Source organism: Anomaloglossus baeobatrachus, chromosome 4 (assembly GCF_048569485.1).
Source record: "Anomaloglossus baeobatrachus isolate aAnoBae1 chromosome 4, aAnoBae1.hap1, whole genome shotgun sequence".
Taxonomy (NCBI): domain Eukaryota; kingdom Metazoa; phylum Chordata; class Amphibia; order Anura; family Aromobatidae; genus Anomaloglossus; species Anomaloglossus baeobatrachus.
Genome location: NC_134356.1, coordinates 320,510,331 through 320,529,523, shown reverse-complemented (window position 1 = coordinate 320,529,523; position 19,193 = coordinate 320,510,331). Strand labels below are relative to the sequence as shown.

Below are 19,193 nucleotides of genomic sequence, written 5' to 3'. Positions count from 1 at the left end.
ATGGTAAACTGATTGTGGGTCTGAGGGATAGTACAGGATCTCTGGTACGGTGCAAGCCAGAGATCTTGGAAGTCGTCAGATTTTTCTACTCACACCTCTTGGGGAGGAGGGAGCCTGACCGAGAGGGGATTTTGGCTTTCCTGGCTGAGACCATCCCCATGCCAGGGGTAGACCCCTCGCTTGGCGCTTTGACAGAGGATATCAGGGAAGAGGAAGTGAGACTGGCCATTGATGGGCTTCGGCCCAAGAAATCGCCAGGTCCGGATGGCTTAACATCCGAGTTTTATAAGATCTTTAAGGGCTCTTTAGTCCCCTTATTGACGAGGGCTTTTAACGCATGCCTTTCCTCGGGCGTGCTACTGAAGTCAATGAGGAGATCAGCTTTGATTCTTCTGTCAAAAGGTAAAGATCCATTGCACATTCAGAATTGGAGGCCCATATCACTCCTCAACGTTGATAGAAAGATTTTGGCAAAAGTGCTTTTCACTAGATTGGTGAAATTTGCACCAGAGCTCCTTTCGGAGTCCCAGCACTGCACTGTTCCCGGTCGAGGCACTTTTAGCGCTGTTCTGGGTGTCCGGGAGGCCGTGGAGCAGGGCAGGGCGGGTCTTTGGAACAGGTATCTACTGTCCTTGGACATGCTAAAGCTTTTGACCAGGTTGATCATGAGTACCTCTGGTCCACTCTCTTGAGATATGGTCTGCCGGGTGGGTTTGTTAGCTGGCTACAAACATTGTATCAAGGGGCAGAGACTTTCCTGTTGGTGAATGGTTGGGTTGGACGGCCTTTTGTGGTGAGATCTGGTGTTTGCCAGGGTTGCCCGCTGAGCCGATTGCTCTATGCTTTTGCAATCGACCCCTTCATCCGAAGGATAGATTGTGGGCATTTGAAGGGGGTTCGGATGGGTGAACCTGGCCTACGTGAGACCACGCTTAGGGCAGTGGCCTACGCGGATGATGTCACCGTCTTTGTCTCTTCGCAAGAGGAGGCAGAGGTGGTGTTGTCAGAAGTGGAGCGCTACTCGGAGGTTTCCGGGTCCAAGATCAATCAGGATAAATGTGAGAGTCTCTGGCTGGGTGGAGGAGAGCCTGATTTTAGTCTCCCGGACACTCTACCGGAGCCCCAAGAATATGCCAAGATTCTAGGCGTGGAATTCGGACAGGGTGATTACCCAACGCGAAATTGGGATGGCAGACTTCAAATTACCGCTCAGAGAGTGGACCGCTGGAAGGGTTTAACTTTGACCCTGAGGGAAAGGCTTGCCCTGTGCAAAACCTACTTGCTCCCTGTGTTGCTTTATTTGGGCAGTATTTGCATTTTGCCAGAACCTCTCTGGACCAGGTTCTATACCCTGTTTTTCCAGCTGTTATGGGGAAACAGGTTGAACCTAGTCAAGCGGGAGGTTACTTATCGTACGAGGAGACTAGGGGGGTTTAATATGGTCAACCCCGTGGTATTCCTGGTGGATACCTTTTTAAAGTTGAATATTGCAAACCTCTGGAAAGAGAGGGCTCCTCCGTGGGTATCCTCCTGCAGGGGTGGTTTCGGCCTTTCTTCCAGGAATGGGAGATAGGCAGGCATGTGAAGGACCTTCGTGTGCCTCACGGACATCTCTCGGCTTATGTTACCCTGGTTCTGAAGGTCATCCGCCGGTGGGGTCTGGGGGTGTGGGAGGTGAGGACTCTGTCGAGGAGGTTACTCATTTCCAGGACCCTCTGGTCCTCAGGGATTGCCCGAGCCGGGATCTGGAGGTAGGGCTGGGTCTATTGAATTCCAAGAGGATCCCTGAGAAATTTTGGGACTTGGCTTGGCGTTGCTTCCTGGGTAAGCTATATGTGATAGACAATTTGAAGTACAGGAACTCCGATGACAGAGATTGTCCTCGTGAGACTTGTGTGGGCGTACTGGAAAGTATGGACCACTTCCTGCTTCATTGTCCCTTTGATATAGAGGTTTACAAACGGGTACGGATTTCCATGGGTTGGCCTCGGCTGGCCAGTCTTTCCTATGCCGAGTGGGCCTATGGTGCATTTAGAAAACAGGGTGGAAGGGATCTGACCACTTTATTTTTAGTTAGTATAGTGATTAGGTACTTCACGTGGAATGCACGATCTTTAGTTTCGACGGGTAGAAAAATCCTCCAAGTAGAAGACGGTGAGTAACATTCTTGGTGACCTGGCAAAGGTACGCTCCCTGGAGTTCGAGTGGTCTGGTGCATCGAGGGCCTCTCGCTTGTGGAGGGGCTTCTCATTCCGGGTGCACTGACTGTCTTGCCTCCAGTATCCTTTCCTTCCCAGTCTCCTCCCGCCCCTCCTTCCCGATTTCCTTCCCTTCTTACCTTCCCTTCATGGTGATGGGCTGACTTTCTCACCCTAGGTTTTTGTTTTTATTAACATTAACTGGGAGATGGTTTCCAGACACGGTTTTTGAGTCATTTGTAATGTTCCCATGTACTAATGTCTGTCTCTTTTCTTTCAGGTTGTGGTGTGTCAAGTGTAGGGGTGTAGATAGGTTTTGGGTGGGATTTTATGGGGGGAGGGGTAGGTGTTTATAAGACCCGGAGGCTCGGCTCGGTCCCCCAGTCTGGGGAGAACTTTGGGGGATCCCCTCAAGCTCGGAAGAACTTTTCCTTGGAACTTGGGAGCTGGGCAGCTGGATGGTGGTGGGATAGTTAGTGATGTTATGTAGATTTTATTTTGTGCTTTCTGTGCGTTTCAAAAAAAAAAAAAAAAAAAGTTTGGGTGTTTGTGGGATGTGAGTTTTGCCAAGTTGTGCTTATTTCATCTTTGTTTTCTATTTTATATGTAAATATTTGTTATATTGTAAATATTTTATTTATTGTAAATAGTGGGTATGTTTGTAAGGGCAGTAGAACTGTGGTTTGGATGGTTTTGATGTTTTTGTTACTGGGTACGGGCTGGAATGTAAATATGGGTTTATTGTTATTTTTGTTTTTGTATACATCTACTTTTACTTAATAAAAAAGACTTCCAGCTCCAGTAGTGTACACTAAAGCTGCTGCAGTTAAAAAGCTCGTAGTTGGATCTTGGGATCGAGCTGGCGGTCCGCCACGAGGCGTGCTACCGCCAGTCCCAGCCCCTTTGCCTTGGGGCGCCTCCCCGATGCTCTTGACTGAGTGTCTTTTTTCAACCTAAGTAACTATGTAACTATCATAAAGAAAGGTGGCTATATTGGTCACTCATTTTTTGGGGTTTTGTTTTTGCATGTCAGAAATGTTTATTTCTAAATTTTGTGCAGTTATATTGGTTTACCTGGTGAAAATAAACCAGTGAGATGGGAATATTTTAGGTTTCTATTAAAAATTAGGTTTCTATTAAGTTCCCTAATAATTCTGCACAGTAATAGTTACCTCCTCAAACAGATATCCTCCTAAGATAGCCAAATCTAAAAAAAACCCACTCCAACTTCCAAAAATATTAAGCTTTGATATTTATGAGTCTTTTGGGTTGATTGAGAACATAGTTGTTGATCAATAATGACAAAAATCCTCTAAAATACAGTTTGCCTAATAATTCTGCACACGGTGTAAGTTGGAATTCTGCATTGAGACCAATTGAGCGTAGATGATTTGTGGTGCCACAAGAATTCCTACTAAATTCGAGTATGGAAAATAGTATGGGCCTAAGTTATATACCCGAGATCAGAAGCGATATACCCGAGGGAAGGCCCATCGTCTATGGAGGTGCAGCCTCTAATGCAATCTGCAGGATAACCCGCTCATAGTCATTAATAAGTGGTTATGCATTATTCAAAAACCTAATACTCAGGTGGGGTCCATTCAAAAGATTGCTGTGAGGTCCAGGCTTTCGTAGTTATAGCACTGGCTTAATATCAGGTAGTAGTGACTGTATCATCACTTGCCAAAATGAAGAGTTCAGAAATATTGGTGCCAGCGAATGTATCATCAGAAATTACATTATTTATTATAAACATAGCTGCCTACATTTACTGAGACTGATTCATGTAACAGAGTCAAATAAAAAGTGACCTTTTTAAAGAAATTTCAATAGTACTTGCAATCCATCATATGTGTGTGGGTGACGCCCTGGACTAGTCAGGTAGTCGCATGCACACACACCCCCTCCCGGAAAGGTGACAGCAGACAACCAATAAACCCTTGTCACCACCCTCCAGGTTTTATGTCCACACCAGGGGGACGGAGCCAGGCGGTTGGCTCTGCCCACCGAGGAGTTCACAGGCCTGTAGGCGGGAAAGACACAGAAGTTCTAGTTCTAGTGCACAAGTAGATGAGTCTTGACAGTGAAGGAGAGAGGTTGAGTTCAAGGGCAGACCTGTGACCAGGCCTGCCAATAGTCTACTTAGGTGGCTGGGTCGGAGCCCAGTCACCTCTGGCAAGGAGGCAGACGGTGGTGGTCACCTGCAGGAGCTGTGATTACAGCCGGTGGAACCGTAGGGACCGGGGTCGGGCGGTGGCCCGCCGGTACCGAACCGGGGAGCCGAATGGAAGTCGGAGCACCAGGAAAGGTACTCAGACCCAGTACAAAGCCCCGAACCGACAAGGCCGAGTCAAATCAACTGATTGAGGACTGGACTTAAGGACCTATCCCACACAAGACCCGTTAGAAGACAACAGCCCAACCATAAAGGGTAAAGCCACCGCCAAGGCATAGAGACCCAAAGGGCCAGCGTCTGCGGGCAAACAGGGCTCTTCCGACAACCAGGAAGCCGGGGGGCGGACTACCGTTGCTTAGGCATAGGAGTCAAACATTCATATAAAAAGGTGCAGGAGAAAGGCGGAAACCACCAACCCGTTCAGGGAGAAGCTGCAGCCGGCTGTGGGCCCCGTTCATCATCCTGTTTGGTTTACCAGAGACTTTGGTGTATTGTGTCATAGTGAGTACACCAGTGCCTTCGGGCCGCGCGCCGCACCGCACCAGCATACGCCCGCACCTGCTCCCCCGCCTCCGCACCTCCCTCGGGCCCCCAGGACCATCACTCCCCTACCCACGGAGGGGTCAACACCAAGCTGTGCAACACCGTCCCCGGGAGGCCTAGTTAACGGCAGCGGTGGTGTTCATCTATTCACCACAACCCGTGGGTGGCGTCACGAACTTACACTTCTACAGACTGCGTGTAGCGCCAACCCCCTTGCAGAGCGACGTGACCCCCGGGTCCATGAGGAGCTCGAGCCACCACCCACCGTACGAGCATGGATCCGAGCGGCTCGGCGGTCGCAGCCGAGCCCGCGGGGCGGTACATGTGTATATATACAGTATATTTGAGATATATATAATATACATATATATTAAAAGTATTCACATACCTGTCCAGCTTTTTCTGTAATGTGTCTAGAAATTCATTACAATACACAATATTATCTGGCAGCCCGATATTGAATGAGTGCTCCTCGTTCATGTGATTAAACAACACCGCTCTGTAAGGAAACAGTTACACAGGTGTTACAAAAAAAAAGAGAATTTTGTTTACTTACCGTAATTTCTTTTTCTTATAGTTCCGTAATGGGAGACCCAGACCATGGGTGTATAGCTTCTGCCTCCGGAGGACACACAAAGTACTACACTAAAAAGTGTAGCCCCTCCCTCCGAGCATATACACCCCCTGGTTAACCAAATATAGCCAGTTTAGTGCAAAAGCTGAAGGAGAGTAGCCACCCACAAGTAGAGATAGAGCAAGAACCGGAACAACCGGAGCCTCTGTCTACAACAACAGCCGGTGATAACACGCGGAACAAGAAACTGCCAACAGGCAACAGAGAGGGTGCTGGGTCTCCCATTACGGAACTATAAGAAAAAGAATTTACGGTACGTAAACAAAATTCTCTTTTTCTTCATCGTTCCTATGGGAGACCCAGACCATGGGACGTCTCAAAGCAGTCCATGGGTGGGAATAAACAGAAAACTGAGAAGTAGGCGAAACCTAACTTCGCAAATGGGCGACAGCCACCAGAAGGGTGCGTCTGCCCAAGCTCGCATCTGCCGAAGCATGAGCATGCACTTGTAGTGCTTCGAAAATGCATGCAGACTAGTCCAAGTGGCAGTCTGACAGACCTGCTGAGCCGTAGCCTGGTGCCTGAAACCCAAGAGGCACCGACAGCTCTGGTCGAGTGTGCCTTGATCCCCCAGCGGGGGAGGCACTTGAGTACACTGGTAGGCATCGGAAATGGCCGACATAATCCAACGAGCTAGGGTCGGCTTAGAGCCGAGAGGCCCTTACGCCGACCTGTGGTCAGCACAAAAAGAGAGGTGCACCGCCTAAGAACAGCGGTGCGAGACACATAGATCCAGAGCGCACGCACCAGATCCAGGATATGCAACGCTTTTTCAAAGCGATGAACAGGAGCCGGACAAAAGGAAGGCAGGGAAATGTCCTGGTTAAGGTGGAAGGAGAAACCACCTTGGGGAGGAAGTCCGGAGTCGGACGGAGAACCACCTTGTTTTGATGAAAAACCAAAAGAGGTGACTCCGAGGAGAGTGCAGCCAAATCAGAGACTCTCCCGAGGGAAGTTATGGCCACTAGAAAGACCACTTTCTGTGAAAGACGAGACAAAGAACCCTCCCTAAGAGGCTCAAAGGGGGGTTTCTGGAAGCCGTGAGGACCAGATTAAGGTCCCAGGGATCCAAAGGCCGCCGGTAAGGCGGAATGATGTGAGATGCGCCCTGTATGAAGGAGCGCACCTGAGCCAGCCGGGCGATACGCCGCTGGAAACACACTGGCAGAGCCGAGACCTGTCCCTTGAGGGAATTGAGGGATAGTCTTAGCTGCAGACCGGACTGTAGAAAGGACCGGAGGGTCGGCAAGGAAAAAAGGCCAAGAAACATGGCCGGAAGGGCGACACCAGGACAGGAAAATTCTCCAGGTCCTGTGATAGATTTTGGCCAAGGAATACTTCCGAGCCCGAGTCATAGTGGAGATGACTTCAGGAGGGATACCAGAAGTCGTCAAGATCCAGGACTCAAGAGCCACGCCGTCAATCTGAGAGCCGCAGAATTCTGGCGGAAAGACGGACCTTGTGAGAGAAGGTCTCGACGGTCCGGGAGATGCCACAGCACCTCAACGGACAGATGGAGCAGGTCAGGGTACCAAGCTCGCCTGGGCCAGTCTGGCAATGAGAATGACCCGATGGCCCCCCATTCTGAACTTGCGCAGGTCTCTGGGCAAGAGCTAGAGGGGGAAGACAGACGAAACTGGGACCAATCTTGAACCAGCACGTCTGCTGCAAAGGCCTGAGGATCGTGGGAGAGAAGATCCACTTCCGGAGTGCCCCACTTGCGGCAGATTAACCGAAACACTGCCGGATGCAGAGCCCACTCGCCGCTGTCCACGGTTTGACGGCTGAGACAATCTGCCTCCCAGTTTTCCACGCCTGGGTTGTGGACTGCGGATGTGGTGGACCTGGAATCCTCCGTCCACTGAAGGATACCAACAGTGCTAGGCGGCTGAGTGCCACGTCCTGGTGTTAATGTAGGCAACCGCTGTGGCGTTGTCTGACTGGACTCGATTGTTCTTGCCCGCCAACAGGTGGTGAAAGGCCAAGAGAGCTAGAAGCACAGCTCTGATTTCCAGCACAGTGATCGAGAGGGCTGATTCGGACGGAGTCCAAGTGCCCTGCGCTCTGTGGTAGAGATATACTGCTCCCCAGCCGGATAGACTGGCATCCGTGGTGCGGATCACCCAGGACGGGGCCAGGAAGGAGAGTCCCTGAAGAGAGAGGGGCCGAAGCCACCACTGAAGGAAGTCCCTGGTATGTGGCGACAGAGCCACTAACCTGTGCAAGAAGGAAGTCCGCTTGTCCCAACAGTGGAGAATGTCCAGCTGCAGGACGCAGATGGAACTGGGCAAGGGAACCGCTTCCATTGACGCCACCATCTGACCCAGCACCTGCATTAGGTGCCTGATGGAATGACGGCGGGGCCTCAGCAAAGAGCGCACCGCTAGTGGAGGGACTGCTGTTCGACTAAAGGCAGCTTCACAAGTGCCGGCAGAGTCTCGAATTGCATCCCTAGGTACGTGAGCTTCTGGGTCGGAGTCAGAGTGGACTTGGGCAGAATGACAAGCCACCCGAATTGGACTAGAGTGGCGAGAGTGAGCGAGGCACTCCGCTAACGGTCTGCACAGGATGAAGCCTTGACTAGAAGGCCGTCCAGGAAAAGGGATGCCAACCCTTGGAGGTGCAGAACCGCAACCACTGCTGCCATGACCCTGATGAATACTCGAGGGGCCGTGGCTAACCCGAAGGGAAGAGCCACGAATCGGAAATGTTCCTCTCTGATTGCAAAACGTTGCCAACGCTGGTGCGAAACTGCAATTGGCACATGCAGATAGACATCTCTGATGTCGAGGATGCAAGGAATCTCCTTGGGTCATTGAGGCAATGACTGATTGGAGAGACTCCATGCGAAAAAGCCGCACCTGAACATGCTTGTTGAGAAGCCTGAGATCCAGGATGGGCCGGAAGGAACCGTCCCTTTAGGGGACTAGGTAGAGATTTGAGTAGAAACCTCTGAACCGTTCCCAGGCGGGAACCGGTACAATTACTCCGTTGGCCTGCAAGGATGCCACGGCCTGAGAGAAGGCGGCGGCCTTGGAGCAGGGGGGAGTTGACAGAAAAAAATCTGTTTGGCGGGCTGGATAGAATTCTATCCTGTAGCCGTGGGAGATGGTTTTTGGTCCTTGGCTGAGTTAGTGGACGAGGCCGAGGGCTTAGAGGACGACCAGTTGGAGGAACGAAAGGAACGAAACCTCGACTGGTTCCTGCCCTGTTTTTGCTTGTGGCATGGAAGTACTCTTCCCGCCAGTAGCTTCCTGAATAATTTCATCCAGTTGTTCACCGAACAGCCTGGGCCCAGCAAATAGGAGCCCAGCAAGGTACTTCTTTGAAGAAGCGTCTGCCTTCCACTCTCGAAGCCACAGGATCCTGTGGATAGCGAGAGAATTGGCCGAAGCCATCGCAGTGCAGAGCCTCCAGCATGGCAGACATGGCATAGGATGAAAAGGCTGAAGACCTGGAAGTTAAGGCAACCATCTCGGGCATAGAGTCCCTGGTGAGGGAATGCATCTCCTCTAGAGAAGCAGAGATGGCTCTGAAGCCCACACTGCTGCAAAAGATGGGGAGAACGAGGCCCCTGCCGCCTCATATACAGATGGCGGACAGTGGAATCCTTAAGGGAGTTGCCAACAGCCACTGATACAACTTTCCGGCCTGAGAGTCTAGACACCGGAGGGTCTACCTTTGGTGAATGAGCCCACTCCTTGACCACCTCTGGTGGAAACGGAAAACGGTCATCAGAACCACGCTTTGGGAAGCGTTTGTCAGGACAGGCTCTGGGCTTGGTCACAGTGGCCTGAAAAACTGGAGTGGATAAGGAACACACTCCTTGTTCTCTTAGGCAAGGTATACTGATGCTTTTCTGCCAGAGAGGGGTGCTCCCCTGATACAGGCGGATTGAGGTCCAGTACAAATATAATGGACGCAATCAAATCATTAGCATCTGCGTCACTTTCGGACAGATCAATGGGGTACATGGAGTAGCGCCCGAGCCCCAAGTAAAGGCATCCTCCCTGTCTTGCGAGTCAGCTCGTGAACCAGAGCCGCGGGACGAGGAAGGAAAGGGGACCCTGCGTCTCCATTTTAGGAGGACGGGGTCTGAGACCAGATGAAGAATCCTCTGTGAGCTTTGCTGAGCGAGCCGTAGCAGCAGAAGCGCCCTGAGAAGGGGGCTGATGCATGCTCAGCAGTGTCCGGGACAGCTGTCCCCTGGAGAGAGGGATTCTACCCAAGCCGGGGGTTCAGCCACCGGAGCCGGAGCAGCCGGAGGGACCACTGGGGATGAGCCTTCAGGCTGAGGCACCACTATATTAGAGCAGGCATCACAATGTGGTTATGTGCTTGGTACAGGCAGTACGAGCCTACAGCAGTGCATATTAAGTACAGCCTTGCTCTGATGTGAGACATGCTGCTGAAGTGGGGGCTCTGGCCAGAATGACCCCCACCAGAGTATATAAACAGTGTATATAAGCAGGTCCACAACCCGAAGTTGTGGCTTGCCAGACCGTTTGACATAGAGACATCTCTGTGCCCTCCAGATCCCACAGCCCAGACCCCCAGAGAGATGGCCAGCGCCGATCGCTGTCACAATGTGGTTATGCAGACATGCATGAGAACGCTGAAAAAATGGCGCCGGAGCGAGGAGAGGGGGCGGGGCCAACTCTAAGAGCGGGATCGGAGGGCCAAGGAGATATACAGGGGAGGGAATATTTCCTCAGAGAGGAGTGTCCCTCCCCAGTGCTGAACAGCCGCTGGGCGGAGCCGCACTGTCCCTCTGCATGATTGGCATGCAGGGGCAGTGAAAACGAAACTAGGCCTCAGGCGAAGCCGGGGCCTAAATTTAACGATTCGGCCGGCGAGCAGGCACCATCGGCGCGGTTCTCAGGTGAAAACCAGAGAACCGGCCGGAAATGTCACAATAGATACACAGCACACTCTCCCCAACAATAAAGTACAAGGGACCCCCTGATAATAACGTCTCAAATACTTAGATTGTGAGACGCAGGGCCAGGTTCCTGAGGGATGAGTGCTCCGTCCGGCAGGATCCTGAAAGGGCTGCGGATGGAGACCGGTCTCCTGCAAGGCAGGGAGAACCGTGCTGGCTCCCACTTCAAGCCAGAGCCCCGGAGGGATGGTGAAGGAGCGCGGCATGTAAGGCTCCAGCCCTGAAATCAACCTTAACAACACCGCTGACACAGTGGGGTGAGAAGGGACATGCCAGGAGTCCAGGCTTGGACCCGCTTTTCTTCAAACTCTTTCCAAAAATCAAAATCAGATGAGAATGCATGTGTGGATGTGTGCCTCCTGAACACAAAGCATTGAACTGGCTATATTTGGTTAACCAGGGGGTGTATATGCTCGGAGGGAGGGGCTACACTTTTTAGTGTAGTACTTTGTGTGTCCTCCGGAGGCAGAAGCTATACACCCATGGTCTGGGTCTCCCATAGGAACGATGAAGAAACAACAATATTGATTAAATCTTACTAGTACCAGTAAGGCTATGTGCGCACACAGCGTTTTTTTGACGCTGTGTTTATGGCCGTAAAAACACACAAAAACATGCACCTCCGGCAAAAATGAATCGGTAAAAAAAAGCATGCGTTTTTACCGTGTTTTGGTGCGTTTTTGATCAATGCATTTTCATCATGACACATCACTGGAATTAGGGTTTCAGTCTCTATCATGCTGCTCTCAGTTGCAAAAATCTGGGAACTGGACATTTTTAATTCTGAATGTTTGCAAAGCTCTTTTGCTTTTAGATGCACTGAATAAAAAAACATTTATTGCAAGATATTGCAAAAAAGCTATGCACACACCTTTCCTTTTCTTTTCTTTGCAAACACTTCACTTTAGACATGACATTACTATTCTTTTATGAAAATTGGACCACTATAATGGTCACCATTCCTATTACTGAGATCTGAACTCTGACTGCAATACTAAAGACACCATACACATAAGACAAACGCCAAGCGACCAAAATGTATCTGAGGGCCTCATAAATGTCCCCAATAACTGTCATGAGACTGAAAGATCTGACATCTCTGATTTCGGACTGCCCTTTGGTCTGTAAGAGATAAGGCATCGCTGGCACCAGCTCTCTCATAGAGAACATACGAGTCAGGAGAGAACGCTGACGGCCAACCGTCTGCTGAACTATTGTACGGCTGCCAATTATAAGGTGTATGGGTACTTACAGCAAGATGGAATTGCAGCTGTATATTGCTCAGGCCAAAAGACTACTGCTACTCCAATTATAAGGTGTATGGGGTTGAACTAGTTATATTCACCTGCAAAATCTGGATTTTGATTTGTTCACAGGTATACATATAGATATGAATTTATATACTGACCAAAAGTTGGGACACACCTTCTCATTCCAAGAGTTTTCTTTATTTTCATGACTCTGAAAATTGTAGATTCCCATTGAAGGCATCAAAACTATGAATTAACACATGTGGAATGAAATACTTAACAAAAAAGTGTGAAACAACTGAAAATATGTCTTATATTCTAGGTTCTTCAAAGTAGCCACCTTTTGCTTTGATTACTGCTTTGCACACTCTTGGCATTCTCTTGATGAGCTTTAAGAGGTAGTCACCGAAAATGGTTTTCACTTCACAGGTGTGCCCTGTCAGGTTTAATAAGTGGGATTTTGTGCCTTATAAATGGGGTTGGGACCATCAGTTGTGTTGTGCAGAAGTCTGGTGGATACACAGCTGATAGTGCTACTGAATAGACTGTTAGAATTTGTATTATGGCAAGAAAAAAGCAGCTAAGTAAAAAAAAATGAGTGGCCATCATTACTTTAAGAAATGAAGGTCAGTCAGTCCAAAAAATTGGGAAAACTTTGAAAGTGTCCCCAAGTGCAGTGGCAAAAACCATCAAACGCTACAAAGAAAATGGTTCACATGAGGACCACCCCAGGAAAGGAAGACCAAGAGTCACCTCTGCTGCGGAGAATAAGTTTATCCGAGTCACCAGCCTCAAAAATCGCAGGTTAACAGCAGCTCAGATTAGAGACCAGGTCAATGCTACACAGAGTTATAGCAGCAGACACATCTCTAGAACAACTGTTAAGAGGAGACTTTGTGCAGCAGGCCTTCATGGTAAAATAGCTTCTAGGAAACCACTGCTAAGGACAGGCAACAAGCAGAAGAGACTTGTTTGGGCAATAGAACACAAGGAATGGACATTAGACCAGTGGAAATCTGTGCTTTGGTCTGATGAGTCCAAATTGGAGATCTTTGGATTTAACCACTGTGTCTTTGTGTGACGCAGAAAAGGTAAACGGATGGACTCTACATGCCTGGTTCCCACCGTGAAGCATGAAGGAGGAGATGTGATGGTGTGGGGGTGCTTTGCTGGTGATACTGTTGGGGATTTATTAAAAATTGAAGGCATACTGAACCAGCATTGCTACCATAGCATCTTGCAGCGGCATGCTATTCCATCCGATTTGCGTTTAGTTGGTCCATCATTTATTTTTCAACAGGACAATGACCCCAAACACACTTTCAGGCTGTGTAAGGGCTATTTGACTAAGAAGGAGAGTGATGGGGTGCTACGCCAGATGACCTGGCCTCAACAGTCACCAGACCTAAACCCAATCAAGATGGTTTGGGGTGAGCTGGACCGCAGAGTGAAGGTAAAAGGGCCAACAAGTACTAAGCATCTTTTGGAACTCTTTTAAGACTGTTGGAAGTCCATTTCCGGTGACTACCTCTTGAGGCTCATCAAGAAAATGCCAAGAGTGTGCAAAGTAGTAATCAAAGCAAAAGGTGGCTACTATGAAGAACCTAGAATATAAGACCGATTTTCAGTTGTTTCACACTTGTTTGTTAAGTATTTCATTCCACATGTGTTAATTCATAGTTTTGATGCCTTCAATGTGAATCTACAATTTTCAGAGTCATGAAAATAACGAAAACTCTTTGAATGAGAAGGTGTGTCCAAACTTTTGGTCTGTACTGTATATATGTATATACATAGTTTTCTATCATTGTTCCCTGAGTTTAACATCTTTATTTTATATCAAGCTTACTCTTTATGGCACACATGATCAATGAGAACTGCAGACCTATAGAACATTGGGAAAAGTTTTTGTTCCATCTTTCTCTTTGTTTAAGGGGCACTTTGCACACTACGACATCGCAAGCCGATGCTTGCGATGCCGAGCGCGATAGTCCCCGCCCCTGTCGCAGCTGCGATATCATGGTGATAGCTGCCGTAGCGAACATTATCGCTACGGCAGCTTCACATGCACTCACCTGCCCTGCGACGTTGCTCTGGCCGGCGAACCACCTCCTTATTAAGGGGGCGGGTTGTACGGCGTCATAGCGACGTCACACGGCAGGCGGTCAATAGAAGCGGAGGGGCGGAGCTGAGCGGGACGTAAACATCTCGCCCACCTCCGTCCTTCCGCAAAGCCGGCGTGAGCCGCAGGACGCAGGTAAGGTGATGTTCCTCGCTCCTGCGGCTTCACACACAGCGATGTGTGCTGCTGCAGGAACGAGGAACAACATCGTAACATCGGTCCTTCCAAAATTATGGAAATGACCGACGCTACACCGATGATACGATTTGGACGTTTTTGCGCTCCTTAATCGTATCAAAAAGGATTTACACACTACGATATCGACTGCGACGCCGGATGTGCGTCACTTTTGATTTGACCCCACCGACATCACAGCTGCGATGTCGTAGTGTGCAAAGTGCCCCTTAGAGTCAGAACGGATTCCACATAAATGGCGCAATGTAACAAAGATGAAAAGGTAAATAAGAGAACATCAAACCTGTTTCCTTTAAATTCTTCACTGCAAAACATGCACAATCTCTGAAAACACGTGTCTGATCTCTCCTGCTGCTGCTGCCCCAAGATATTTTTCTGTAAAATGCAACAGTAAAAGAAAATAAAAGGCTATAATTAAATAAGAATATAGAATTATAAATAAAGCTATAATTTAATAACAAAATGCAATTATAAAATATAGATTGTGTTTTAAAGGGATTGTCCTGTTTTTTTGTTTGTTTTTTAACCTCTTCCCGACCTTTGACGCACCATATGCGTCATGAAACCTTGTGCCTTCCCGACCTTTGACGCACCGTATGCGTCATGGCGGGTTTCCGTTCCTGCATCGCTGGTGACCGGGTTCACTGAAATGTCACCAGCGCTGCAGGTACATGAGGACTTGTAGTTGAGCCCGGGGGGGTGGCTTGTGGTCTGATTGGCTGTTGAAAGTGTCACTTTCACATTCAATCAGAACGATTGTAATATTTCACCAATGAAACTTGGTGAAGTACTACACTCCAGCCATGGCTGATTATGGAATATCATCAGCCATTGGCTGGAGCGGGGAGACCTCTGTGAAATCACCCCCCGATCCGATTGGAGCTAGCGTCCATGTGACGCTATCCCTCCAATCAGATGTGGAGGAGCGGTGTGACCGGTGGGTGCCCTCCCCCTTCAGGACTCATCCTGACCGTGGATGGCGATGCTGAAGATGAGGGTCCCCTGCTGCTGCCACCGCGATGTGCCGCCTCCGATCGCCATCTGCTGCCACTGATCGCAATCAGGTAAGTTTCTCTCCTTTCTGTGTTGTCTTCCCTTCCCTTCTGTGCTGTTCCGCGCTCCCCTCTGTTGTCTTCCGTTCCCCCCTGTCGTCCGATCCCACCCCCACCCTGACCTTTGCTTCCCCTGCCATCCGATTCTACCCACCCCCAACCCATACCGACCTCCGCTGCCTTCCCCGATCTCCGCTCCCTGTTATCACTCACCGCCGGTGCCCTGCTTCTGACACCCGGCTGGTGTGAGTGACTGACTGCTGCTTCCAGTCATCAATCCCCTGCCCTGCTGATCACTGGGCATCAGGAGGGTGTGATATCCCGCCCCTGTGATTTCCCCCCCCACTGTGCTCCTGTGATTACCCCCCCTGCGCCCCTGCGATGCTGCCCCTGCGTGCCTGCAATGGCCCCCCCTGTGCACCTGCGATCACCCCCCCTGTGATTGCGCCCCCCTGCGTTCCTGCGATTGCGCCCTCCTGCGATTGCGCGTCCCTGCGATTGCGCCCCCTGCGTCCCCGCGATTGCGCCCCCCTTCATCCCCGTGATTGCATCCTCTGCGATTGCGTCCCCGCAATTGCGTCCCCCTGCGATTGCGCTCCCCCTGCGCCCCTATCGCTCTGCGTCCCTGCGACTGCATCCCTGCGATTGCGCGCCCCTGCGCTCCACTGCGACTGCGCTCCCCTGCGATTGCATCCACCTGCGTCCCTGCGATTGCGCTCCCTGAGTCCCTGCAATTGCGTCCCCGCGATTGCGTCCCCGCGATGCGCCTCCCTGCGATTGCACTCCCCCTGCGCCCCTGTGCACTCGCACCCCCCTGCATCCCTGCGATTACGCCCCCTGCGTCCCTGCGATTGCGTCCCTGCAATTGCGTCCCTGCGATTGCGCTCCCCCTGCGCCCCCCTGCGACTGCGCTCCCATGCGATTGCATCCCCCTGCGTCCCTGCGATTGCGTCCCTGCGATTGCGCCCCCTGCGATTGCATCCCCGCAATTGCGTCCCTGTGATTGCATCCCCCCTGTTCCCCTGCGCTCGCATCCCCCTGCGTCCCTGCTATTGCATCCCTGCGATTGCACCCCCTGCGTCCCTGTGATTGTGTCCCTGCAATTGCGTCCCCTGCGTCCCTGCGATTGCGCCCCCTGCGTCCCTGCGATTGCGTCCCTGCGATTGCATCCCCCTGCGTTCCTGTGATTGCGCCCCCTGCGTCCCTGCGATTGCGCCCCTGTGATTGTGTCCCCCTGTGATTGCGTCCCCTGCGCCCTGGTGATTGTGCCCCAGTGATTACGGCCCCTGCTAGCTCCTGCATCTCCTCAGCCCCCTCCTGCAGTAGAAGGTTTCACCAAACACTTGCACATACACACGCACACTAAAATAAAGTTTAGGGTTTTGGGTTTTTTTTGCACATGCACACACAAATGTCCTGCTCGTCCCTCCGTAGCTGATAGTGAGGGAGAGGGTCCCACTTTTCTCTATTTCTTCCACTCTTCCTCCTCCAGTGACACAGACTCAACGTCGCAGGACAAGAAATCGTCCGGAGGCCAGGAGGAGAAGAGCCGGAGGCAGGGAGGAGAAGATCCGGAGGCCGGGAGGAGAAGAGCTGGAGGCTGGGAGGAGAAGAGCCGGAGGCCGGGAGGAATAGAAGCCGGAGAAGAAGCCGGAGGCCAGGAGGAGAAGAGCTGGAGGCCGGGCGGAGAAGAAGAGCCGGAGGCCTGGAGGAGAAGAGCCGGAGGCCGGGAGGAGAAGAGCCGGAGGCCGGGAGGAGAAGAGCCGGAGGCCGGGAGGAGAAGAGCCGGAGGCCGGGAGGAGAAGAGCCGGAGGCTGGGAGGAGAAGAGCCGGAGGCCGGGAGGAGAAGAGCCGGAGGCCGGGAGGAGAAGAGCCGGAGGCCGGGAGGAGAAGAGCCGGAGGCCGGGAGGAGAAGAGCCGGAGGCCGGGAGGAGAAGAGCCGGAGGCCATGGAGGAAGACCCACAGTAAAGTGTGAGTAACCCTCAACCTAGCGCTAGTGCACTAAACACCCCAAACTTACGCACATTACACCACACTAACCTGAAATACACTACTTCAGGTTGGTACGCGGCGTGGTATAGTGTACGTGAGGTTGGTGTATGTGTTGTAGTGTACATCAGGTAGTGTGTGTGTGTGTTTGTGTGTGTGTGGTGTATACTACATCACACATATCAACCTGACACACACCAACCTGAGGTACACTGCCCTATATCACACTGCACACCAACCTGACGTATACTACTACTACACTATACCACACTGCACACCATCCTGACTTAGTGTATGTTAGGTTGGTGTGTGGTGCATGTCAGGATGGCGTGTGTGGTGTATACTACACCACACATACCAACCTGACGTACACTACACCACACACACATCAACCTGACCTACACTACACCACATACCAACCTGACATACACTATGTCAGGTTGGTTTGTGGTGCAGTGTAGGTCAGGTTGATGTGTGTCTGTGGTGTAGTGTACGTCAGGTTGGTATGTGTGGTGTAGTATACACCACACATGCCATCATGACATGCACCACACACCAACCTAACATACACTAAGTCAGGTTGGTGTGTGGGGTGTAGTGTATGTTAGTTTGGTGTGGGGTGTAGTGTACTTCAGGTTGATGTGTGTGTGTGTGTGTGTGTGTGTGTGTGTGTGTGTGTGTGTGGTAAACACCACACACACCAACCTGACGTATACTACACTAAACACACCAACCTGACGTTTACGACACTACACACAACAACCTGACGAATACTACACTACACACACCAACCAGACGTATACTACACTACACACACCAACCAGACGTATACTACACTACACACACACACCAACCTGACATACACTACATACTCTCCATACGCCACATGGTGTCCGTAATGGAGCTAATTTTCCATTCAAATTGTTAGCAAGACACCATGTCGCGTATGGATAGCCCCTGTGTGCCTACACATTGGTGCTCCCCCAGAAGTGACCCCATTTTGGAAACTAGACCTCCCAAGGAACTTATCTAGATACATAGTGAGTACTTTGAACCTCCAGGTGCTTCACAAATTGATCCGTAAAAATGAAAAAGTACTTTTTTTTTCACAAATTTTCTTTTAGCCTCAATTTTTTTAATTTGCACATGGGCAACAGGATAAAATGGATCCTAAAATGTATTGGGCAATTTCTCCTGAGTACATAGATACCTCATATTTGGTCATAAAACACTGTTTGGGTGCATGGCAGGGAACGGAAGGGAAGGAGCGCCATTTGACTTTTTGAATGAAAAATTAGCTCCAAAAGTCAAATAGCGCTCCTTGTCTTCCGAGCCGTGCTTTGCACCCAAACACTTGATTTCCACCACATATGAGGTATCGGTGTACTCAGGAGAAATTGCACAATAAATTTTATGGTGTAATTTTTCCTGATACCCTTGTGAAAAAAAAGCTACCTGGTTGAAGTAACAATTTTGTGGTAAAAAAATAAATAAATATTTTCACGGCTCAACGTTATAAACTTCTGTGAAGCCCCCAGGGGTTCAAAGGGCTCACTAAACATCTAAAAAAAATTCCATGAGGGGTCTAGTTTCCAAAATGGGGTCACTTGTGCAGGAGCTCCATTGTTTAGGTACCTCAGGGGGTCTCCAAACGCAACATGGCATCCGCTAACGATTCCAGACAATTTTGCGTTTGAAAAGTTAAATGGCGCTTCTTGCCTTCCGAGCCTTGCCGTGCACCCAAACAAGTGATTTCCACCACATATGGGGTATCAGCGTTCTCAGGAGAAATTGCACAATACATTTTATGGTGTAATTTTTCCTGATACCCTTGTAAAAATGCTAAATTTTATGGCTAAAGTAACATTTTTGTGTAAAAAAAAGTAAATTTTCATTTTTTCCTTCCACATTGCTTTGATTCTCGTGAAGCACTTAAAGGGGTAATAAACTTCTTGGATGTGGTTTTGAGTAGCCTGAGGGGTGCAGTTTTTAGAATGGTGTCACTTTTGGGTATTTTCTGTCACCTCGGCCTCTCAAAGTCACTTCAAATGTGATGTGGTCCCTAAAAAAAGTTTTTTGTAAATTTTGTTG

The 19,193-nt window shown here is 50.1% G+C and overlaps 1 protein-coding gene across 2 annotated transcripts in view; it reads right to left on the bottom strand.

Moving 5' to 3' along the window:
* Window positions 1-19,193, bottom strand: part of ZNF277 (zinc finger protein 277) — a 153,591-nt gene that overhangs the window by 48,411 nt on the left and 85,987 nt on the right. For both annotated transcript variants that reach the window (XM_075345009.1, XM_075345010.1), the window contains exons 5-6: window positions 14,344-14,435; window positions 5,306-5,416 (exon numbers count right to left, since the gene is read on the bottom strand). In XM_075345009.1, the coding sequence (XP_075201124.1) occupies window positions 5,306-5,416; window positions 14,344-14,435 (203 nt within the window). The remainder of the gene's footprint in view (window positions 1-5,305; window positions 5,417-14,343; window positions 14,436-19,193) is intronic.